At 41.0% G+C, this 25,316-nt stretch overlaps 1 protein-coding gene across 4 annotated transcripts in view; it reads left to right on the top strand.

Moving 5' to 3' along the window:
- The window catches only part of MTUS2 (microtubule associated scaffold protein 2), a 291,758-nt gene that overhangs the window by 92,598 nt on the left and 173,844 nt on the right, over positions 1 to 25,316 (top strand). For 3 of the 4 annotated variants that reach the window (XM_071553224.1, XM_071553242.1, XM_071553213.1), the window contains exon 2: positions 20,094 to 22,679. In XM_071553224.1, the coding sequence (XP_071409325.1) occupies positions 20,397 to 22,679 (2,283 nt within the window). In that variant the 5' untranslated portion in view covers positions 20,094 to 20,396. Of the gene's footprint in view, positions 1 to 5,236; positions 5,304 to 20,093; positions 22,680 to 25,316 lie in introns of those variants that run through there. The other variant, XM_071553233.1, reaches the window with a different exon arrangement.

Raw genomic sequence — 25,316 nt, 5'->3', positions numbered from 1 at the left:
AATTACCTGATCTATAGTGATTCACATGCTAAAATTTCTCCATAAGCAGTTCCTGCTTAAAATGCAGCCCATAGTTACCATCCTGTGCAGCTTTTCAGTGCTATGAAGGCAAAAGGGGAAGAAGTACTTGAAAATGGCATCGTAGCTAATGATTGTGTGCACTCACTTCTGGATTTCCAAAGTTTTTCAGTCGGAAGATGTCAGCTGCATATATGTTGCTTCCATTGAGGGAATTATGTGGAAATGTCTCCACAACAGCTGTTCTATTATGTCTTATCAACTGTATATGTAGTTGTGTAATAGACCACAAATCCCACCTTCGAATAAGTTGTTGAATTTGCAGTACAGATTTAATGTCTCTGCAGATCAGATAACACTACAGAGAGCTTGCCAAATTATACTGGCACGTAGTTTTCGGCAACAGCCTTCCTTCCTTGAAAGAATTAAAAAAAAAATTACACTGGACACAAAGGAAATATTTATTAATAAATCTTCTTTATATTTTTTTCAAGCCCAGCAATGGTAATGGTACATTAGCTGTTTGAGTCTTTGTGAGATAGTTGACATAATGCCATAGTGGTAGACAGTTTGCCAAGAGAAGTTTCAGAGTTATTAAAAATGCAATCTTACAGTTTTTGCATTGTGTTTCCTGTCATCATTGCCAGTTAACCAGTGGAAACTTTCTTGAAAGTTAACTCATTTTCAGAAGGGTGGAATACCCAAGAGGCACCCTTCTTCTTTAGTATTACTCCCAGCAAGGGGATATTTTCATTCTTCCATTGTGCTTTTGGATATTTAGATTTCCTTTCTGCCTCGTGTAAATTACTGGAAGTAAACAAGGAAACTAAATGAACAAGCCACTAATTTTTCCATATATAGTATATTCTGTAGTATGAGGGCAATAGTTTCATAATGTTTATTTTTCAGTGCTCTCTTTTAATCAGTTTTTAGTGATTATAGCAATAGGCATGGTTCTGTGCCATTCAAGGTAGTAAAAATGCCCTAGTAACACTCCTGGTGCATAACTGAGTCACAGCAGGAGAAATGTTTGTTTCACTTTAATTTCCCTTTTCTCATTTTCATTCTGTTGCCACTAATAGTGTTACTTCAGGAGTACTGTGTGTGTTAAACTGACCAGTTTAACTGCTATTTCTTTTTCAAGATTCAGTCCTCTAAGCAATTACATAAAAGTTATTAAAGTGGTTATCTGATGTAATGTGTATTAGTCTGGTAAAGACAAACCAGGTGTGACTTGACAGTCTTTCTCACTCCTTTTGTGTTAGCATTCCAAGTAGATCTCTAGCACTCTGTCTAGGGATCATGTATACTGTCTTTCTTTTCTTTGGCTAAATCTGTAACAGCTCTCAGAGATCCTATCCTGGGAAACACTTCCCATCGCACCCCACAAAAATGCTGGTAAATGGTTGGATTTGTTAACTACATAAATGTATTCTGTAATACTGGACAGAGATACCTTACTTTACTTAAAGAGTGACCACATTCAAGTCTCTTTATAGATCATGGTGAGAATGTGCCAGTATCCTAAAACATTTGGTGTCAAGACATCCTGACTTTCAAAAGTGGAAGTTTCTGACACTAAATCATTCTTATTATTCCATCTTCGTATGCTCCCATTGAATGTAGAAAAGCATTACAAAGCTTACTGATTCATTGCCTTGTCACTTTTTCTATGTCCAAAATCCTACAACTGTTACTTGTACGAACTACCAAAGCTCTTCTCTAGCCAGACATTTCCAGACCTTAATTATTTCCATTTGGAAGCTCTAATACAGGCAGCATAGAAGTGTGAACATTTGTCTTTCCTCGTGCTGTACAGAAGTGAGAGTTATTGTACTCATAGTGGAAACACTGTGGCTGTGCATAATTTTACTGCTCTGAGTCATCCCATTGACATCTCTAAGATGATTTAACATAATAAAGTTCATCATGTGTAGAAGCATTTGCTGGACAGGAGTTTATAGTTCCCATAGTCATTACTTATCCATGTTGCATATATTAGTTTATTTTATTGCTTTTCCCCAAAGTTTCATAGATAAGTTACAAAATAAGGTTGGAAGGGAGGCCACATTATCCATTCCTCTTCTTCAAGGAAAGGTAATCTAGAATCACATAATTTCCAAGATTTGTCTAAAATCTTCTTAAGAACATCTAATGATAGTTCCGTGCCTCTTTATGAAATTTAAGTACAATATTTGATGAATTATCTTACATATGCAGTGGTTAATTATAAGACACTGCTATCCTGTTAAGCATTTATCTTGCATTTCTCTTGATGTCCTCTAGTTTCTTACTGAAATATTGGCATGCTTAGAGCTGTACGTGATGAACAGATCTCTCCAGTTTCAAGCAAAATCAATCTTTAGTTTTCCCATTAATGTAACATTTTTAATTCCAAGAGTTGTATTGAGATCTGCCTATCAATCAAACCAATTTTAATGTATATTCAAAGTACTCAAAATGTATTTAAAATACATTAATTAGTCCATATACATTCCTCCTGTAGCTCTTTAAGAGCACGTAGTTAAATTGATGTCTGCTGTTTTCCAGTGCTGTCTTCTTTTATGACCGGTTGCAAACACCTACAGTATCTTTCCAGTTAGGGACACAATGAATGAATACTGCTGACCACTTGGCTACTGGTGCACTATGGATTATAAGGTTGAAGAAAACCAACTAACAGTAGACATTTTATTTATAATTTTTTTTCTTTCTAGTTGCTAAAGTGACTAAAAAGAAAAAAGATTGCAACTTTGGATCACTGGGACTTCCTCTCTATTTGGGAAAATGAAAGGCACAGTCCCACAGACTTCCTGAAAGTAGACTTTACATTGGCATCATTGGAAAATTCTGTTTTGAGGATCAGTCCGGTAGTTTTAATAGTATCAAAATAAGTGAGTCGGATAAGGGCAGGTGGGATAGCTGCCCTGCTGCAGGTTACACCAATGCTTGGCCATGTCTAGCTATGCATTCTTGCAATATTAGTAATTGTTCTGCTGTTGACTTTATTATTATATATTTATTCAGATTAAAAAACTCATTTTACAAGTAATAGAGTTGTTTGTAAGTACAAATTTTTCTCCTTCCTACAGATTGAAATGATCTGCCTTACATCTTCAGTTCTTTTTGATTTTCTGCTTATTTTCCTGACAGAAAAGACTTCTCTTTCAGTAACGTGGGAATTTGTGATTCTATTAGAATATAGGGTTTAAGTGAAATTATGCTGTTGAATCAGGTAGAACAAAAGAAGTTTTTACACAATTTTGTTTGCTGGTTCTGGCTTGCATAGAATTAATTTTCTTTATGGTAGCTAATATGGGAGTGTGCTTGGGATTTGTGCTGGAAACAGTGTTGATAATTCAGGGATGTCTACTTTATTGTTGAGCAGCACTTTCGCAAAGTCAAGGCCTTTTCTCTCTCTCACACCATCCTGACAGTGAGTAGTTTAAAGCTTATGCTTGCTTCACAAGGCTGTATGTGAGCAACTGAGTCTATTCTTGTCTGAATGTCATGGGGGGAACGATTAATTTAATGTATTGAAGGAAAGACACATCGTAATTTTCTCTCCATATTAATACACAGACAATGATGTCACAGATACCAAATGGAGGGATTTTCTTGTCATGTTTCTCTGACACTTTTGAGTGAAGAAAGCTCTCAATGTAGCACTCAAATACCAGGTTCAGCACGCTGATATTTAGAGTAAGGAGCTGATTTACCATTGATTTTTTCCCTACAGGTATGAGCACAATCGTGGGACAGCTAGCCATTGCTAAGTGCTTTTACAATGAATAGTTTACGGTTTAGATATATAAGGTGTGTGTTTTGAATTATTCTCTCGGTTTTGGCAAATGACCTCACTAGCAAAGTAGCACTGATTTTCCTGCACTAAATGCATTTCTATAGGGGTCACATTCTTTCTGTGTCTTTTCTTTGCGTCATCTAACCATGGTCATACTATGAAATGCCTTGGCCAAGAGAGACAGAGGCAGCCTGAAACTCTGTAGATTTAAAAATAAATATTGTGGCATGAAGGAGGATTGTATTATTCTGTTTGCAAAGGACATATGCCTGACAGTGTTACTAGAGCTACCGTAGCTCACAGGTAAATGTTAGGTACCATGTATCTGCCACATTCTTGGAGGCTCCAGCATTGTTACTGCTCCTGACCTTCTTAACTGCAACATAACTTTACATTATAGGTGATCCTTCCAGGATTGCTGAGCAAATGATGAGTGCTACATTTTCTGGGTACCGTTTTTGGGCAAAATTCACTCTCTTGGAGATAGAAATAATAATTTCAGGCTGCACTGTGTCTTGTTCACTGGCATTTCCAGCAGTGTGCCCTTGATTTCTCTCCCTTTGAAATTGCTGCTATTAGAATCATGGAACAAGTTGAGGAGAAAGGCTTTCTGTTTGACTTTACCTATTCAAAGCCCTGCTCAAAACTGGACCAATTTTCCCATTAGGTCAGGCTGTTCAGGACCCTTTGGAGTCCTGCAAGGATGAAGATTGTATAACGCCTCTGGGGGATCTGTACCAGTGCTTCACCTCTGTCATGCTGACTTTTTTTTTCCTCTTACCTTAGTTAAAACGCTTCTTATTGCAGCTTGATTTTCTTTTTGCTTCTTTTCCTTTGGCTGTGCACCTACGAGGTGAGTCTGGCTCCATCTTATCTATCATTCCCCTTATTAGGTAGTTGAGAACAGCTATTATGTCCCTACCATGCTCCAGTCTTTCAGGCTGAAACAACCCTGGTCCCTCAGCCTATGTTCATAGACTTTATGCTCCAGATCTGTAACCCTCTCAATGACCCTTCTCTTCATTCTCTCCAGTATCAGCAGCCTGAGGCCCCACATGTGGACATAGTGCTCCAGATGCCTCTTGCCAAACAGAGGGAAAGATCACTTTCTTAACCTGCTGGCTACTCTCTGGCTAATGCAGCCCAGTGCGTGGTTACCCTTCACTGCTGCAAGGACACACTGCTGACTCACATTCAGTTTGTCCTCTACCACTTGTTCCCCAACCAGCTCCACCAGCAAAGCTGGAAATTCTTGAGCAGTTCCTTTGGAGTTTACATCCTTCTCCCTTCAGTTTTCAGATGCAGTCAAACTGGAGGAAGAAGGAAGGGAAATTGCAGGTGCTTCCTTTACATCACTCCATTTTTTTTTCACCTGATCTCAGTGTTTTGCCTTGAAAGCTCAACTGTCTTCATCATGTGCTGCAAAGCCTGAACCTCTTGCTAACTTCAGAAAAAAAGGAAGGAAAGTAATTGTACAGTTGGGGTAAGTAGAATGTGGGATGACTATAAGCTGAGACATACAACTCAAAAGAAACCTCCCTTTCTTATCGGGCTGAGGAGGCAGGGGCTTGCTAGTTTTCACTTGATCTGATAGGTGCAGAAGATGCTTAATGCACAAGTTGAGGTACTAATCAACAACATTAAAAAATAAATATAGGCAAAAAGCTATTAAATCCTGTCCTTTTATTGTCTGTAAATTTGATATTTAAAATACAGTAAGGAAAACAATCACTGAAGCTCACAATGAGTCTTTCTTATTTTATCTATACATATAAGGAATGCATGGTGATAAAGTACATGGTAAATAGAAGGGCGATAGTTTGCTGAAGTGGAATCAATGTTGGTTAAATTATGAAAATGGGGATGCAATCTTTTGACAAACAATTTGTTGCAAATGTTTTTTGAGTAACATACAATTTTTTTAAAGTGGAAAAGATGTGATTGTTTACAGCACAGTGTTTGCTGTGGAGTACTTGTAGTACACTTTCAAGATCAGTAGCAGCAGGCAGGTAATGCATTAGTTGTACTTGACCTTTCTGAATAATAAGATTTTGCATTCTGCCTTCTGTGCTCTTAAATAAGAACGTTCTTGCTAGTTTGCCCTTACTGAGCCCTCGGCCACCAGGGAAATGTGGTGCAAGCAGGTAGCATAGCATCTGAGCTTCCAGCTTCTCAGCCATTGTGGCTTTAGTGGAATAATTAAATATGTTCCTTCTGCCTTCCTAACAGCTGGAATTACACCTGGAAACCTAGTTAATGAACTTTACAGAGTCTGGTGGGAAAGTACAGCTGGGAATAAAACCACACAGAGCTTTATGCCCTTCAGTTGGTCATAGTAACTGATGTAACCAGTCTTCTCTAGTGCAGAGCTTGGGCTAGATTTTAACACAGTTTTCATCCTGCTGCTACTTCCCCTGCCCCCTTTTGGTGTGTAGTCACAAGTCATAATTAGATCTACATTTTGGAATCAGAAGAAGCTTTTCACTGAGGTTAAAGCAAATGAGCAGAAAATCTGATAATGCTTTACATTTGCTTCAGTTTTTACTGTTGGATTAACTATGTATATCTGCAGTAATGTTTCTGAAAGTTTGATAGGATTTCAGAACTGGTGATGGTTCAAACTGAAATGTGCAAACCTAGCAGTCTAAAATTAGGGTTCTAAATTTGTATTTAGGTATTCAGTTAAGAACTGACACATTTACCTGCTGCTGAATTTAGTAGAATTCAGAAAACATTGTGGAAAGACAGTTTACCCTTGGCTACACTTGAAGTTAAACTGAGTTCAGCACCAGCTGTAACTGCTTTATCAGCAGTGGGTAAATTTGCTAGAGTAGACAAAGCTTCTCAGTTTCTGGGTTTTTGCTCAATAGGAAGCAAATTTATGAACATTTTCATGTTTGAGTGTTACAACTAAAACTATTTTTTTCTGTCTCCCAGATGTTTTTTTGGAAGCCAGGAAAGATTTAACAGTCTTAGCAAAAAAACCCCCAACTATCATTTTGGAAACATTTCACAATCCCCTTTCTGTGTCAAGATTTTGTGCTGTACAGAAATAAACTGAGCAGTGTTTTGGGGCCCCACACATCCACCATCCAGCTGTTTCAGATTTTATGATGAACTGCAGTTCATCTTTTTGGATAGAGAGGAACTTAGTAAGTTGCTGTCTGAGCTCTGCAGGGTGAAGGTGCTCAGAAAGGATAGGCAGGATCCGTTTGCTGCTCCGTCCCTTCTGAAAGAGGAGCTAGCGGTGCATCTCTCATCTTCACTGTGATCTCCTTTTGACATTAGTGACACAGGGTCTAAGAGTGCTCAGTGGTGCAGTGGTGTGTGTGTGGTGCCCCTGCTAGCATCTGGGGCAAAAGAAATAGTGCAGAGAGCTGTCTCCATGCCTTGTGTTTGGGTTGACCCTGGGGTAACATCTCAATATGTAACAGATGGGCTGAGCTGTGTCAGCACAGACTTGGTTTGATGCATAATTTTTCTTCCATTTTTTTGCACTTACTTGGAAGGAATCAGTTTTTGCCTTGACTATACTTGTCTCCAAGAAAACTTCTTTACTGCTTTGTTTCTTGCTGTTTCATTTGCTCTCTGGTGCTTTGGAGTGATAAGTGATAATTTTCTCTCCTTTAGGCTTTTAATTCATGCTTTTCTTGTACTGCCTGTGTGTTGTTCATGACTGTGGCATTAGAGATATATGTGGATTGGCCTGAGGTCTTGCCTTGCTGGATTTACCAGCTCTTACTACTTACACAGCCAGGATGCTCTTATCTAAGACCATATCTCTTCACAGTGGCTTTCCCTGAGGTTCTGCTGTTTATTTTTCTTTCAAGTCCTTAAACTGAAGAGCATTGTGCCTCAGAAAGTATGAGCTATTCCTTTACCTTTAACCAGGTGTACTTATCTGGAATTAAAATAAAACCAAACATTTGTTCAAGATAAATTGCTGTGGTTATCAATCAGCCTCCTGGTTGCCATTGCTAAGACAATCAGAGACTTCTGCCTTTTGGGTATTGCTTATATCAGAGTATGTTGTCTTATCCTACAGTGAATATTTGAAAGCAAATAGAAATGTAAAATAAAGTCTTGAGAAAAAACTATTAAGGCTTATGCCTTGTGAAGACTTGATTGATATTAATAATTAAAACAATTTGCCAGTTTTGATAATGAGAATCTTTAATCCCAAATCCTGTAGTCCTTTGAAATAGCAGTCAGCAGGATCCTTTCCATATAATGTACTTTGGGAATTCAGCCCTCACAGGTAATAAATTATCAGGATAGCACTTCAAATTTGTATTACAAAATGTAGTTCTGACCAAAAAAACCTCCAAACGCACACATTAACAAGTTTCTTAAGAAAAGGAAATTATATACATTATCTGAGAAGGTTTTTGATGTGTTTGCATTGAAGATATATTGATTCCCACAGTGTAACCTGGACATAAAATACAGAGCTGTACAAAAATTTCTGCTCTTTGCATTCCTTTTGCTACTGCCATGGAAGGAAAAGTTGTGAGCCTGTTCCGCAGGGAGACCAAGCAAAACTTGAGTTTCTTTAGCAAACAGGACATGGTCATAGTTGTTTTCCATCCACAACAGAGCCTGTGAGATAAAATGCTCCAGTGCTACGTATGGGTATTGAGCCAAAGGAAAAGCAGTGCAATTCCTTGCTCTGCCCGCTGTGTTGATGTCCTCCAGTTGCCACGCATAGGAAATTATGAATATATATAAATGCTTCTAACATGGAAATATTTTCAATTTTTTTTTCATTTTATTTGGAAAGAAAAATTGCACTTGCAAGCCATTTATGCATCATGAAACTGCCAGTGATTTCCAGGGCTGGCATCCCATGCTGACAGCTTATTTTTCAGTTCTGTTACTTCAGGTCATTCAGAGAGGTGCAGCCACATCTCCTTCCTTGGGAAAATCAGGGGACAATCCTGCTTTAGCACCTTTACCTTTGGCTGTGCTTTCAGGAGCGATGCAAGGTGCTGTGGTTTCCAGCAAACTGGAATTTGAGCTGCTTCCAAGGGATCTTTCAGGTGTGCTGTATAGGGAAATTGCGTTATTGTAGGCTTGACCCCAAAATCCCTCTGGAAAGAGACCAACGAGAGCAAGCCCACAAAGCTTAAGGGATGAGGTTGTGCTATGTTTTGGATGTTTTCTGGTTGATTCTGGTGGGGAAGGACTTGGTCTGAATCCATCTCAGTGCTCCTCCTCTGGCTGTGTCACCATCTCGCTCACCATAGGCTCAATTTTCAGGATCTCAGGAGCTTGGTGAGCAGCCAGGAGAGTATGTGGCCATACTTGACGCATTTGGTGTGTACAATATCCTTTATGTGACATGGCAACTGGAAGTAAAAGGGAAATACGACCCAAGTTAAAAAAGTGAAAAAGAAATGTCTCCTCATAGGCGCAATGAAAGCAAGAACCAAGAGTTTTCCACTGGGCTTGTTATCACCCTATTATTTAGGAAAATAAAATACTAATTTGAGTATAGGAAGTAACCTTTCTATGTCTCCTGACTTGACATTTAAAAAATTTGCCAACATGGAGTAAATTTGATCTTGAAATATTATATGGAACTGAAAATGAAAATATCTGATTTAGAAGATTTTGAAGCTAAATGTGGCAAATGTTTAAAGTCTGTTTTGTTCATAGTATTTTTATAAAATTGATTTGCTGAACCAGCATAAATTCATTAATAATTTGGATAAACTAAAACATGCTTTATCATTGAATAAAAATTAAAATAAAATAGGAAAAATTGCTTTGACCTGTGAAACCATAAGCTAGTCTATCTTCGTTTTTATGACAATATTTATATAGGTATGAAATGAGTAGTCATGTAAATAATGATATCATTACAGTTTATTGACTATAGAGACATTAAAAACACTGAAACACTGAAATTCTAGAAATGTTACAGAATTACACTCTATAGTTATAGAATTTCTAATATCTTCAGATCATTTCAGTTTGACTTGTGAATCAGAACTGCCTTCCTTTCACTTTCCAGTGTGTAAGAATTTAACATTTACTGTCATTTATTCTCTGCCTGTGTCTTAATTGCTTGTCAGGCAGAAAATTGTCTCTCTGAAGTACTGTCCTCTTCATGACATATAACATCATTTCCATAAGATCTGCCAATGATGAGATTATGCTGTAATTTCCCCAAACAGCTGTGTCTGCTTCATTATGAATAGAAACTGTTGGGGACTGTATCCAAATCTTAGTTCTCACCCTTCCAAATCACATTAACAAAATTATCATATGCCGGGGCGAGCACTTTTCCACCACTTTTAATTAATTCCAGTTTTATGTTACCCACTCCAAGAGGTTTATTGGCTTTTTTTTAAACATCCTACTATCGGCTTTCAACTTCTGTCATTATTAGAAGTAATTCATAATGATTTGGGCTTCTTGGGAAGATATCCTCACTTCCTTTTTATCCAACTCTGTATTTATTTCATCTGTGGGGCTCAGCTCTTGGCAGTGTGCAGCCCTGGCTTTAGATACTGTGGTATATTTTCTCCCACAGGAGACCTCAGCGAGGCTTTGGCTGGTTTACCAGTTCTCCTCAGTGGCATTTCTTGGGATGACTGTGCCTATCAGGATGTATCTTTTCATGCCAGTTTTCTGTAGTAACTGTAAAAATCATGTCTATTTCACACTTCTTACAAATGTATCTCTCATATACTTTCATCTATCTTAACAGCATCCCTACACTGATCAGACAATGGGATTGTCTTTCCTGTTGGCCAGGATTTCTTCATTGGCATCTGTTTCTGCAGGACTTTATTTGTGGGTGCTGTAATGCAGCCAAAGATGTTCATCCTGTTTGGATCTGTGCTGATTGTGTGGAGGGCAGCAGAGCTGGAGTTTGAAAACTTGGAGCTCATAGACAGGACAGCCTCTGAGGGAAATGACTGTAGGCTTCTCACTTTGTGCTTTAAAATGAGTTGTGATCAAGCAGCTGTAGCAACCTTCTGGGAAGATAGACACCCCATGACATCTCATGACTCCTCCATGAGTCATGACAAAGTGGGCTGGTGTGCAGGTCCCCACATGTATCATAGAATCGTGGAATGGTTTGAGTTGAAAGGGACCATAAAGATCATCTAGTTCAAACTAACCTGCCATGGGAAGGCACACCTTTCACTAAACCAGATTGCTCAAAGACCCATCCAACTTGGCCTTGAACAATTCCAGAGCATCCACAGGTTCTCTGAGCAGCTTGTTCCAGTGTCTCATCACCCTCACAATAAAGAACTTCTCCCTGCTATGTAATCTAAATCTCTCTCCTAGTTTAAAACTATTCCCCCTTGTCCTATCTCCATCTGCCTGTGTAAAAAAGTCATCCTCTCTCTTGTTTATAAGCTCTATTTAAGTACTGAAAGGCTTCAATGAGGTCTAGGTGGAAACTTTTCTTATTGAGGCTGAACAACCTGCAGCGTGATCCTCTTTCTTGGGGAGTGCAACCCACTACCCTACCGGGTTGAGAGCACTTAATATGCAGGAGCAGGGAGGCGATGGGGGATGCTGGCCCAAGGCTGACCTTTTGCTGGCTACTGGCTCTGCCCCATGTCATTTAAGTCACTTACAAACCCACTGCTTTTTTTAATTTTAATTTTTTTATTTTATTTTTTATGGTAGTAGCAAGAGGCATCAGTGGCAGATGGTTAGTAAAGGGATCAGGTGCTTCTCATTTGCATTGTCATGGCCAGGTTTCGCGAACGAAGATTTGAGAAGGGCACTACCCACGCTTGCTGCAAGCATGCTGGTGGCTAAAAAGGCCGATACGGGATAGGCAGGTCCGGTCACAAAAGGCACAGTGGAATGTCTCCCTAAGGTGACATTGGCAAGGAACGGCTCTTTCTGCGTTGTCTTTTCTCCTCAAGACTGACTCTCCGTGCATTCTCAAAGGAAGCAGCAGCGTCGTGAATGGTGTGTCTCCATGAATCCCGATTGGAGGCCAGAGTGGACCATTGGTGGCAGTCAATATGGCCAAGGCTGAGGTGTTGTTTCAGGGAGTCCTTGAATCTCTTCTTTGGGGCTCCAGTCTTGCGGCAGCCGGTGGCGAGTTCACCATAGAGCACAATCTTCGGAAGGCGGTGATCCTCCATCCTGGAGATGTGCCCTGCCCAGTGCAGCTGCGTTCTCATCAGCATGGCCTCGATACTGCTGACCCCTGCCTGTTCAAGAACAGACACATTGGTCACGTAATCAGACCAGTGGATGTTTAGGATTGAACAAAGGCAGCGCTGATGGAAGCGTTCGAGAAGCCGCAGGTGGTGGCGGTAGATGACCCAGGATTCAGTCCCATATAAAAGAGTAGACAGTACAATGGCTCTGTAGACACTAATCTTTGTACTTTTCTTCAGGTGTTTATTGGACCAGACTCTTTTATGGAGTTTTCCGAAGGCTTTGTATGCCTTTGCTAGCCTGTTGTCTATCTCTTTGTCAATCTTACCGTCTGAGGAAATGATACTTCCCAGATAGGTGAACTGCTGGACTGACTTAAGCTCTGAACTGCCTATGGTGATGTGAGGATGATGGAAAACTTCTTGAGGTGCAGGTTGGTAGAGAACTTCCGTCTTCTTCAGGCTGACTTCCAGCCTAAAAAACTCAGCAGCCTCTGCAAAGCAGGATGTTAAGCGCTGCAGAGCTGCTTCTGTGAGAGCAACGAGGGCGGCATCATCAGCAAAAAGCAGCTCACGGACAAGGTGATTCAGGGTCTTGGTGTGGGCCTTCAGTCGCCTTAGGTTGAAGAGGCTTCCATCGGTATGATATCGGATGTACATGCCGTTTTCTTCATCGAGGTCTGCTGTGGCTCTTTGGAGCATCATGCTGAAGAAGATTGTGAATAGAGTTGGTGCAAGAACGCCACCTTGTTTCACACCATTGGTTATTGGAAAGGGCTCAGACAGTGCATCGCCATATCTGACTTGTCCACGCTGATCCTTATGTAGCAGAATGATCATTTTGAGGAACTTGGGGGGACATCCTAAACGTTCCAAGATCTGCCACAGGCCTTTTCTGCTCACGGTGTCGAAAGCTTTGGTGAGGTCAACGAAGGTTACATAGAGACCTTTGTTCTGTTCCCTACACTTCTCTTGCAGTTGTCTGAGAACAAACACCATGTCTGTGGTGCTCCTATTGGCTCTGAAACCACACTGGCTTTCAGGTAGAAGATCTTCTGCAATAGTGGGTACTAATCTGTTCAGAAGTATTCTTGCAAGGATTTTACCAGCAATGGAGAGCAAAGTAATACCTCGATAATTTGAGTAGTCTGATTTTTCTCCTTTCTTCTTGTGCAGGGTGATAATGACTGCGTCACGGAGATCTGGTGGTAGTTCCCCCTGTTCCCAGCAACGCACAACAAGCTCGTGGAATTTGGCATGGAGTGCTTGACCTCCATGCTACCAGATTTCAGGTGGAATTCCATCAACCCCAGCTGCCTTGCCAGTTTTCACCTGTTGTATGGCCTTGAGTATCTCTCCCATAGTAGGGGCTGCATCCAATTCATGTTTCACTGGTTGTTGTGTAATGTGCTGAATTGCTGAGTCTTGGACTACACGGTTGGCACTGAAGAGAGTCTGAAAGTGCTCAGACCATCGGTTCAGGATGGAGGTTTTATCTGTTAGAAGCAGTTGACCATCTGCACTGAGTAGGGGGCTTTGAACCTGGTGTGTGGGTCCGTACACTGCTTTCATGGCCTCATAGAATCTTCTTTGGTCACCCAAATCTGCGCATAGTTGTGTCTTTCTGCTAGGTCGAGCCACCATTTGTTCTGGATGTCTCGAAGTTTCTGTTGGAGCTTACTGCATGCAAGACGAAAGGCGGCTTTTTTTATATGGCAAGATGGCTGAGCAAGGTGTGCTTGGTGAGCAGTTCTCTTCTTCTTCGGCAATTCCTGGATCTCTTGACTGTTCTCATCAAACCAGTCTTTGTTTTTCTTGGAGGAGAACCCTAGGGACTCTTCAGAGCACTGCAGGATGCAACTTTTAATATGTTGCCAAAGCGCTTCAGGAGAGGGATCTATGGGATTATCTTTAAGTCTAGTTTGAAGGTTTCCCTGGAAGCTGTCTCTCACTGTGGCTGTTTGAAGATTGCTGACTTGGAGCCTCCTCCTTGGAATGCCGCCTCTCTTAGGTTTGGGCTTTAAGTGGAGGTTAAGTTTGCAGCACACAAGGCGGTGGTCTGTTTGACATTCTGCACTCGGCATCACTCGAGTATGACGGACATCACTGACATTTCTCTGTTGTACTAAGATATAGTCAATGAGGTGCCAGTGCTTGGATCGAAGATGCATCCAGGTTGTCTTCAGGCTGTCTTTCTGTTGAAAGACAGTGTTGGTGATGGTGAGCTGCCGTTCTGCGCAAAACTCTAGTGGGAGGCGTCCACTGTCGTTGCAGTTTCCAATGGCATGCTTGCCCAGGACTTCTTTCCAGGCTTCAGAATTCTTACCTACTCTGGCCTTGAAGTCACCAAGGATTATGATCTTGTCATCTGCAGGAACATTTTGGGTGAGGCGGCGCAGGTCTGTGTAGAATTTGTCTTTTTCCGCTGGGTCAGCTTGGAGAGTTGGGGCATATACGCTAAAAAGAACAACATGTTGCTTGTTGTGTAGAGGGAGGCGTAAGGACATAATGCGATCGGAATGTCCTGTCAGCAGATTTTCAAGTTTGGAGGCAATGGAGTTTTTAATCATGAAGCCAACTCCTGAAAGGTGTCTTTCGGTTTTGGGTTTGCCTGACCAGTAGAGTGTGTAGCCAGCACCATGTTCTTTAAGGCTGCCTTCCTCATGAAGATGAACTTCACTGAGAGCAGCAATGTCAATGTTGAGCCGTGACAGTTCGTGGGCAATTAGAGCAGAACGACGCTCAGGACGTCCACTATCCCCAGTATCAAGCATGGTTCTGATGTTCCAACATGTGAGTGTTAGTTTGAGCACACCTTTGCAGGCAGGTGTATGCTTTTGAAATCTCTTTGTTTTTGTTTGACCATATGGAAGATGCTGGTTGGCCGCGGTTATCCAACCGGGTGTGGAGATGAGCTTTGTTTAGGCCACCTTTGCTAGGCCCCTCTCCATGTGGAGCAAGCAGTGCTGTCCCTAGAAAAGGCTGCTTGGTCATTCAGGATGCTGCCGCAAGAGACTGTCATCTCCGGGGTCAAGTCTCTAAGGACCCATATCCTGAACCGCCTGCATGCAGGGTTGGGTCTGCGGCTTCCAGCTGCTTCCTATCACCTGCCGTTTTCGACCCTCACCTGTCGCTACAGGGCTTTGCAATGTGGGTGAACCCTTCGAGCCTGCGCAATGGATTTTTTAGGTGAGGCACAGCGTGCACAGAACTGGCCCCACCCTTTACTCCTAAGCTTCATCTGCCACGGCCTAGCGAGCTTGGACGGTGACAGCGAATACCTCAGGACGTAGGTTTGGTTAGAGTATCCTTCTCTTAGATGGATGGCCTTACAGGGCTAAACGAGCTCCATCTGCCCGGGTGTGGGGTTGGAGTTGTCCTTCTCCTAGGATGGTTGCCAGATGGCTAGCAAGCCCATCCTGCCCGTGGACACACTTTGTCTGACCCTTCAGCTGAGACCTGTCTGGCATGGGAGACCCTACCGGCGGCACAAACCACCTCCAGCATAGCTCTCAACCTCATGAGGGCACGCAAGCTTCTCCCCCGCGACAAGGGGGTGTCCCCGGAGAAGTATGCATTGTACTGAAAAAGCAATCAGCCTAAGCCATGCACAGTAGTACCAGAACACCCAGATGTTTTTAGTATAACTTGCTGTCAATACTCTGGTTTTAGACTTCTCGTACTGGGATGGGTAAGCAGCTGTAACAGCCTGCATTTTATACAGGAGCCAAACTTCTCAATACATTTCAAGTTTTGTTTCTTTATTTCCACTTCTATTTCTCCACGTGTTTTGATAATTACTTTGCATATTTCATAATTATTGCTGTTCTATTTTTGTGGAAAATGGGAAACAAAACAACCAATAGCATGGAATGCTTCATCATTTTACTTTTATCTGGTGCCTGCTGAGGATAACAATGTTTCTATGCTGCTTGTTTAACCAAAAAATCGCTACTGTTACTGTTTAGAGGAAGGCTGCTATTTTCTTTTTCCTGCCAGCTACGTTTAGAAACTTGAGCTCTGCTGATACAGTCCCTGCTGTGTGTCATGGGGCAGAAATCATGCAGCTCAGCTTCCTCTTCTCCCAGATGTCTCCAGAGGGTAGGGTAGGACCTGGAGGCTAGTGCAGGAACTGTACTATCAGGTGGGAAAAAACTCTTGTAGACTGCTTTTCTAGATCATCATTAAAGGGGCTCAGGTTTAAAACAGAGACTCCTAAGAGGTCGACATCTCAGAAGGAAACTGGTACAGCTGAAGTTAGACAGAAGTGTTTAATTTTGTTTCTGTCTCCTTGAACTTTTCTTCTCCCTATGAGATTCATAGCTAACCATGGTCTGATGGATATAATTTTATTCTACTGTCTAGCATGTTCACATCACTTTGTAAAAGGGTTTTGTTTTGTTTTGTTTTTCACAAATATTGCATCCTGGAAAGAAGCTGTGACATGGGGATCTATGACTCAATTTTCTACTCTCAGTGATTCAGAGGGGATATTTTTATACTATACAGTATTAAGAAATTTTTATCCATATAAATGTTTACGTATACCAAGTCCAATCTTTAAGATTTGCAAACATGTTTCTTGTCCAGAGTCCCCAGCAAGATGCTGCTGAGTGATGTATTATTGTCATTGCTGGCATCGAGTCTCCTCTTACCCCCTTCTCTTGTGCTGAGGAGGACATCTGAAAAGTTAGGAGGTTCACATTGCTCCCACCTCAGAGCATTCTTGCACAGCAGGGAGTGATTTCAGATGTGTGTATGTCAGCCAGCATCAGTCAAGAGAGGTGAGTAATAAAAAATAGAGAAGAACCAGCAGAACCCAGACACAGCTGAGTCTTTTAATCTCACTGACTCCAAAGAGCATAGCAAAGTTGAACCTGGACAGTACCATTTAAAATAAATATCCTGAAGAAAACCTAAGCCAAAGTTTCTTAAATAGCAGCTATTTACAGGAGAATGATCAAATCTAAGGTCCTAAATGTAACACAAAACTATGTATTTCTTCCAAATGTGTCTATCACAATATGTAAGTCTCTAACACATTAATTGAACCAAACCCTGAGGTTTGTATCCTTAGCAGGGAGCATGGATTAATAAGATATTAATTGACATAGATGGTTGATTAAATTTTTATGTTAATTTAGCAGGAGTTCTGTGCTATCAATATGTTCTATAGCAGAATGGAGTCTTGTATTATTTGCAATCATAGAATTGTTATTCTGTGTAGTCATTGTAATGGCAGCTGTAAAACAGTATTTTATTGTCCCTTCTCTTAAATTCCATGTCTCTGGCCAACACTGGCAGCTTTAAGAGGTTAGTCTCAACTGGCAACTGAGGTTGTGCAGTACCCTGTATTTGAGAGAGGACAGATCTTTTCGACCCCCATATTGATAAATTTGTACCAGCAACATTAAGCCAAATTACTTGGTCTGGTCTCTGAAGCATAGCAGCATGGCCTGTTACACACTGTGTGTGAAGGTGCTTTCAACAAATACAGGTACTTCTACAACTTTGTTTTTTTTAAAAAAACTGTCTTTATTAGCATTGCTACTAATGGTATTGGGGTCAATGTAAACAAGAGAAATTATCAGTGTACATTTGAAATGCACCAGCCTGATGCTTAGAGTGCTTAAGATTTAATGTATAGCATCATTGTCATTTACCTATTTATTTATATATACTGTCATAGTACCCAGGGATTCAATGTGTCTGGGAGCACAAGGCAGGGAAAGAGCATGGTGGGATGGAGAAGCCAGGAATAAAAGAGTGAAATTGAGCCTCAGACAAAAAAGGAGATGGTTGAGGGAAGGTATTTTAGCTATTTGTCTTTGTTACCATCCAGTTGTATTTTAACTGGCAATAAATTAAATTAATATTCCCCAAGTGGTCTGTTCTGCACATAATGATATTCAGTAAGTGATCTACTTGTCTTTATCTTAACTCTTAAGCTTTTTCATCTTGTTTTATCCCCTCTGTCTTGTTGAGAAGGGAGAATGAGAGAGAAGGTGGGCATTTGACAGCCGGTCATGGTCAGCTCACTGCAATGTGTTGAAGTTATTGGTCATCAGTTGACATTTTCATGAAAGAGTACAAGATAGTGTTTGAAAGATCAAGATGAGTTTCCTCCATATTTTTCTCAATTCCCCAAAGCTTTCCTTGCTGCACTTTCTATTCAATTCATAGAATGGATTTGGGTTAGAAGGGACCTTAAAAATGATCTTCCACTAGACCAAAGCCCCATCCAATCTGGCCTTGAACATTTCCAGAGATGGAACATCCACAGCTTCTCTCAGCAACTTGTTCCACTGTCTCACCACCCTCACACTGAATAGTTTCTTCCTTATATCTACTCTACTTGCTTTCAGTTAAAAAATGTTACCCCTTGTCCTGTCACTTCAGGCCCTGGTAAAAATGCTGCATCCATCTTTCTTATAAGCTCCCTTTAGGTACTAAGGCCGCAGTAGTGCCTCCCCAGAGCTGCCTTCTCCAGTCTGAACAATGCTTACTCTCTCAGCCTCTTTCCATAAGACACATGCCCCAGCCCTTTGATCATCTTTGTGACCCTCACTTTTGGTACCAGAGAGTGTTGCCATTTTACCAGCTGAGGGACAAACATGAACTGACTGAACTCAGTTCCCTCTGGACCACATCAATGCCCCTTCATACCTAACCAAAGAGATAAAAACAGACATTATTTGCATTTATAGTTCAGCTTTCAGGTGGTGTATGTAAATTCCAGTATTGTTTTTTATGGAAAAAGAAAGAACAATGACAAATGAACCAAAATCTCCATAATGCATATATTTGATATTCTCTGTTTTCTCTGGCAGTAAGACCAAATACAGAAGTAGCTTAAAAGTCTTCCTTTACAATGCTTTGCTAAACACACCTATAATAACACAGTTGTGTGGTTCGGAAGTGAAATTCTTAATACTGTGTTCTGTTTCATAAATTAATTTATTTAGTTATTATTGGCTAAAGAGCTGAAACTGTGCCAGGAGCCTGAATTCAGACTCAACAAGAATGTGTGCACCATATAAAGAAACTGGATTGAGCTCGGAGGCAGATGTGAGCAGAGCTGAGCTGAATGCAAAGGCTGGGAGAACCTGCTCACAGGAGCTGAGACTTGCACCCAGGTGCCATACACAGAGCAGGGAACTTAATCAGCACTTCCAGTTTGTGCCCCTGTGAGCCCTTGGTTAGAAACTCAGCTCAGCTGGGAGTACTGCATGCACTTTGAATTCCACCTTCTCAGAACTGTGGTGCATGTTTCAATTTCCAGTGTCCATATTTCTTTATGATGAAGGGTATGAACATGCAGGGTACAAGAAATACCTCAGAGACTGAATTTAAGCATGGAATAGACAGGAATCTCACCTTCATTTTGTTGGAGGTGTTAGAGGGCAAAATCTGGACTCCCAAAGCCACACATGGGAGGGAGCCAAAAGGAAATGCACTGTATTGGGACTGGTGTATAATCATCTGTATTTGAAAATACATATATTCATCTGTCCCAGAAAAAAAGTAATTTTTTTCTTTGCAGGCCTCCTGCCATAGTTTTTGATTTCTTGGAATCTATAGATCTGTCTAAGAAATGTCAAAGGGAATGGGGTGTCAGCACAAGTATAGCAGTGATTTCTACAAGGCAAAGAGAGAAACCCATAAATGTCTCCTCGTGGACCTGGAAATTTATTTATGTCTATATATGCACTGGGGATTTAAATGCTTCAGTAGCCACTCTTGGTGTAATAAAGTCATTGTTGAAACAATATGAATATATTTAGACCCTCCAGACTGGGTCCCAACCTCACCTGGCTTTTTATGCCTATTTCCAGTTGTAAATATATGTGTCTTAAAAACAGTAGCAACCATTCTTCTAATCAGGACAGTTTCTGCCGTATAACTTCTCAAGTGAGAGATCTGTGATACACTGAGAATCTTTGCTGGGGGCAAAGATGTGATTGAAATAGAATCTAAAGTGTTTGAAAACACTCTGTCTTGGAGATGTACCTGGGAGTGCTGTTGGTTTTAACTTTTACTTAGTTAGCATGATTCCTGACATTGATGTAATGTTGTCTCTTTTTTTATTTTATTTGGTTTTGTTATTTTTTGTTGGTTTTTTTTCCTCATAGGTTGGCTGGATTAACTGGCTGTCATTCAGAAGGAACTCGGCAGATCTATTTTGCTTTTGTTGAACCTCTCTACTACACATCATAAAGATTTCCTAAGTCCAGAAGCTGCAAACAAGACAGCTGAGCAGCACAAAAATGTGACTCTGACAAGAGACTTCAAGCCTTCCGATGGTGAATTTCCTACTGACCAGTTTCTATTTTAAATACATATGTGAAGTATGCATAACAGTTAACTTGATAGGGAAAAAAGAACTTTCTTATTAATTAAGACTGCCAAAAAAAGCAGTCACCTGAAGCTTCAAAATGAGTGCTCCATTAATTCCAAGCAAGTCATGTTATACCCAGCTTCAGGACAATTGCAGTGAAATAAGAAATAATAATGAAAGCATAGTGAGTGTGGGGGATACCAATGCCAACCAAATTGTAACAAAAGTTAGAATCACTGATGTGGATGTTAAGAAACATGATTTGACAGATGAGAGTGGGAATGTATACTCTGGAGGAACAGAGAAAGTTACTCATCTACATACAGAGCAGAATAGACTTCTGACCTTCAAAGACTCTCGGACCTGTCACACAAGTGTACAGGAAAGTAAGCTGCCCTCCCCCACAATCAGGGAAATGGGAAAAGATTGTAGGACTGGTGAAGCTAAGGATATATCAAGGCATATCAGGATTAGCCGAGGACAAAGTCTGTCCAATTTTAAAAGTAGCACAAATGATGCCAACCTGGAGGTTTTTTCCAAAGGTGATGTTGACTTCCCCCAGAACTTTTCCAAGGGAAAAGTGCCCAGGACTGTGGAGGTGGAAAAAATAAAAAGGCTTTCTTTGGGAAGACCAAGTAAATTCTCTCCTCAGCCTGAAATATTTACAAAAGATTGCGTTGGCCGTGTGTCATGTAAACGTCTGCTTTCTGCATCATTGGACTCCATTGACACATCTCACCATTTGATAGGAAATACAGAGAAATCACAGAAAACATCCACGGATCATTTTCTTGGGATGATGTTTCATCCACTTGACAATACCTCAGAGGAAAATACTGTATTTTATTCCAAACCTTCTACCTCAGGGAACAAGAAAATAAGTAAACCAGAAAATGTACCAAATGTTAACATTGAAAGCACACTGCATACTTCTCATTCTCAACATTCAGCTGTTAAGCTCAATGAGATTGTTTGTAAATCAGAAGCACAATTAGGTCAGGGTGATAAAAGTAAAAAGCTGGAGCTAAAGACTGCACCATCTCTGCAATATAAAAATACATGTCCACAAAAGATAGAGAGAATTATGCTGGTGGAGTTCCTAGGGTGTCAAAAAGAGGAAAATACAGCAGTGAAGGAACAGAAAAGCTCTGGGTCTGATACATCAAAATTTCAAGCATTCCATTTTCAAGATACCTGTTATAAAGTAGAGGACCCACTGTCAAGCCAGGTGGTAACTTATACTGATGACAAATTGCAAAGTGATAATGTCACCATCACTGGGAAAGGGAGAGGAAGCAATGACAGCGACAACAGGGCAACTAGCCAGGTTGACGAGGAATATTTTACTGACGAAGAAGAGGAAACAACATTCCCAGTCACCTGTGGTAGTAAATCCAGTGTCAAAGTGACACCTAGAAAAAACGAAAATTTGCATGAAGTTGACGCAGGTTGTGCTGAAACAGTTGGTGAACAGATATCTCATATACATAACATCAATCCATCTGACAGCAAACGCTTAAAAGTTAATGAGAATAAACTGATGCTAGTCAAAGAAAGCACTGAGAATGCTGTTGTGCCTGCTCCCAATCTCTCTGATCATCACAGAGCATGCAGTGCAGAGACAGTGTCAAACCAACAACCTGACAGCCACAACAATGATGTGGAAACCTCAGGTGTTTCAGTTTCAAGTGAAAAAGCAGCTAATGCACAGAAACATCCTCCAGAGGAAGCACCAGAGAGCTGTAACGTTTCAACAAAGGCTGATGTCTTTTTATGTGGCCCAACTCCTGTGTGCCCAGTGGCAACACTGGATGGTAATGGTCAGCCCACGCTATCAAACAGTAATTTGAAGGACCTTTATGCCCTTCATGATGACAAACTGTCAGTCCTACCTCCTATTGATAGTACACAATTGTTAAACATACCCCCTAAAGTGCCTATCAAGACTGCTTGCAACAGCGCCATCCCAAAACCCATCCTGGTTCACCCCAAGGGCTCTCCCACAGATAAGACAGGTGTGGACAGTGACTGCAGTGAAAAGCTGGAAGAAAACATTGAGATAAAACCTGCCATACCCCTGCCAAAACCCGTGAGACCTAAAATCATCACATACATTAGGAGAAACCCTCGTTCGATAGAGCAGCTCGACCCTTTGTTTGCACCAGCAGGGCTGCCCTTCGGTAGTCCTGCATGCAGCATGCCTATATCTACGGAACAGAAGGCGTCCAATGGAGCAGAGGGAAAGCCCACCAGCATCCTGTATGACAAATTTAAACCTGACCTCCCGAAGCCAAGGCTTTTTGGTTCTGGGCTAGTGGTGTCAGGAATTAGACCCCCAGGTCACCACTTCGGTCCAGTGAGTGAGAAGTTTCTGCAGGAGGTAAGTTTCTGCAGCTTTAACAGCTGTTTTTATATGCCAGCTGGTAATCATTTGCTCACTTGTTGCTGCCAGAAGTTAGTTCTGAAACCTCAAATATAAATCCTAAATCAAGACAATGTGTGATCATTAGAAATAAACTTTACTGTTTCTGGCACGGACCCTGTTGCAATGTCTTAGTTGTGACTGGAAGTTGTCACTGAGATCCACCAATATTCTACAGCAAACTGGTCACCTGCTAGTACTATAAATTGGGATGTTTAGAAAGGAAAATACATGCTGAATTGAATAAATGGATTTTTTTTTTCTTTTCCTAAAATGTAGCTCTGGGAAGGGATTGTAATTTATTGACAGAGACTTTTACTTCTTAATGAGAAAGCTGGCAGCTTTTGTAAACAGAGCACTAGAAGGCCTAAACTAATTCCCTTCTGTTTAGCTGTACTGAAACTCAGGGACTATCAGAGCCCTTGTTAGATTATATGTATCATACAGAAAAAGATTGAATTTTGACTCATTTTAATGCTGTCTTTTACCTTAACCTGAACTTCAAATAAGATTTTTCCTTTCCCTAGAAAGCCAACCTGAGCAGTCAAAGGGTGATAGAAATACCTTTGGCTACTTCTGGCTCCTGATATCTCTTTGTCTTTCTGCTTTGCTAAGTTGAGTAGGAGTTTTGATTTCCTGAAATCCCTGCTGGGACGTGAACATAGTAGAGGAAGAATGAACTTTCTTCATGGATGGAGAAAGGACAGGGAAGAAAAAGCTACATTCAGATCTGTCATGTGCCCTTATGTTCACTGCTTGGGACCTGTGGTAGCTCAGCGACCAAGCTTTTCATATAAATATTGAAAATAACAGTAGTGGTTTTAATTTGAATGGGTCTTAAAAAAAGTTTGTTTGTTTTTTTTTTACTCTATGTCTCGTGGTGTTATTAAGGCTATTTCATTGCCTGCCTCCTTCTACATACAGTATTGTTCCAAGGAATAGCATTGAAATAACAAATTTGGTGACATTGTTGACAACTAGAAGCTGGAAAACATCCAAATTAAAATACTATTTGTGAGAGTAGATTGACCCTTATGACATGTTAACAGGCAACCTACTGAAGTGTTGAGGGATTGTAGTTATTTCTCATCCCAAACACATGAAGGACAGTCTCGGCTGTCCTTTTACTGCTAACTTCCACTTCTAGCTCTGTCACTTGTATTTTGTATCCAGAGGAGGAATTACTAAAGTCATTGAGAGTTTGTCTATGCCAGCTAGTATTAGTATATCTTCACCATTGCCTTGTAAGGTGAAGGGAAATCACTAAGTTATTACTGTTTAATGCATATCAATGGAAAATAAAGCCAAAATAACCCAGATTGTGCAGCTGGTTTGCTGTTTATAGGGTAAAATGACCGTCTGAAGACCACAGGTGTTTATTGCAGATGGGGTTCAGATAATCATGAGGATCAGCAAACATCTGTGAGTAAAGGACAGATTTCTGTGCACTACTGAGGACTGCTTTTAGCTGGAGAAAAGACTCAAGTTATTGCAAGTCTGCAGCATGGCTTTCTCTAGACTAGGGTGAGAAGCAGGACACTTATGAACTGGAGAAGATCCAAAGCATCTTCCACAATTTCTCCAAGAAGTAAGAGTTTGAGTGGGTACTTCAATGAGGTAAGATTTGAACCTGAGCAAGCTGCTTCTTGAGTTGCCACTGTAAAAGCAATAACCTTGCCACCCTGCCAGAAAGAGAAATGCAAAGGTGACTGATTTGGCTCAGAATGGATCAAGAGAAAGGAAAATGAGCCATCCATGAAAGTGAACAGATGCATAGAAGAGCAGCTGTGCACAGAATGGGTTCATAGCAGATAAGTGATGTCTAATCCAAAAGAAATCATTTAGGATGGATTGAGATAGATCAAAATCACTGTGGCAAAGGGAGAATGTTGAAGACAAAGGTCTGGGAAACAAGGAGACTCCATGTCAGGATGGTGACTGTCTTGATGAGAGAAAAAAATCCCAGATTGACTATTTTGCATATTCAGTTTGGGCTTTGGAGAGCTCTGATTAGCATTTTGTAGCTCTTTACATAGGTGTGATAGTGCAAATAGTTGCTATCACTTAGACCTCTAATCTCTTAAGCTAGCTAAGTGGTAGGAACAACCAAATATCCCCCTGGGTGTCAGGAGCTAGAAGGAATTGGAAGGTGCTGTCTTGGACAGGAGACTCCAAGAAAAGACCTGGTGAACTTTATGAGGAAAACTTGAGGGCTACCTCTCCACCATGGGGAGCCTGCAGGGCTCCTTGAGCTGCCTGTGCCAAAGGCCACTTAGGGTAGCTCAGACAAAAATCCTAGCTCAGGGATGAAGGTGGTCCAGCTGTGCTGAGAGGCTGGGTCCATAGTGGAATTGAGTTAAGGTTGAAGCAGCAGCCTTGCCTGTGGCATTGGTAGTTCCTCCAGTGCTTTTCTTTGGAATCTTGGCAAACCTTTCACAGTGAAATGGAAAATGCTTAAGAAAGCCAGCTGTTGTCCAGGGCAGATCACTGCTCTCCACATGCTTCATCACATGATCTTCCCATGTCACTGTGGACCTCAGCCTCTTCTAGTCAGCAACAATGGGTATTTGTGGCCACTTTGTTGCCTCCATGGCA

The sequence above is a fragment of the Pithys albifrons genome, chromosome 1 (genome assembly GCF_047495875.1).
Source record: "Pithys albifrons albifrons isolate INPA30051 chromosome 1, PitAlb_v1, whole genome shotgun sequence".
Classification (NCBI taxonomy): domain Eukaryota; kingdom Metazoa; phylum Chordata; class Aves; order Passeriformes; family Thamnophilidae; genus Pithys; species Pithys albifrons.
Note: the sequence above shows the minus strand (reverse complement) of the source record. Positions and strands in the feature narration are given on the sequence as shown.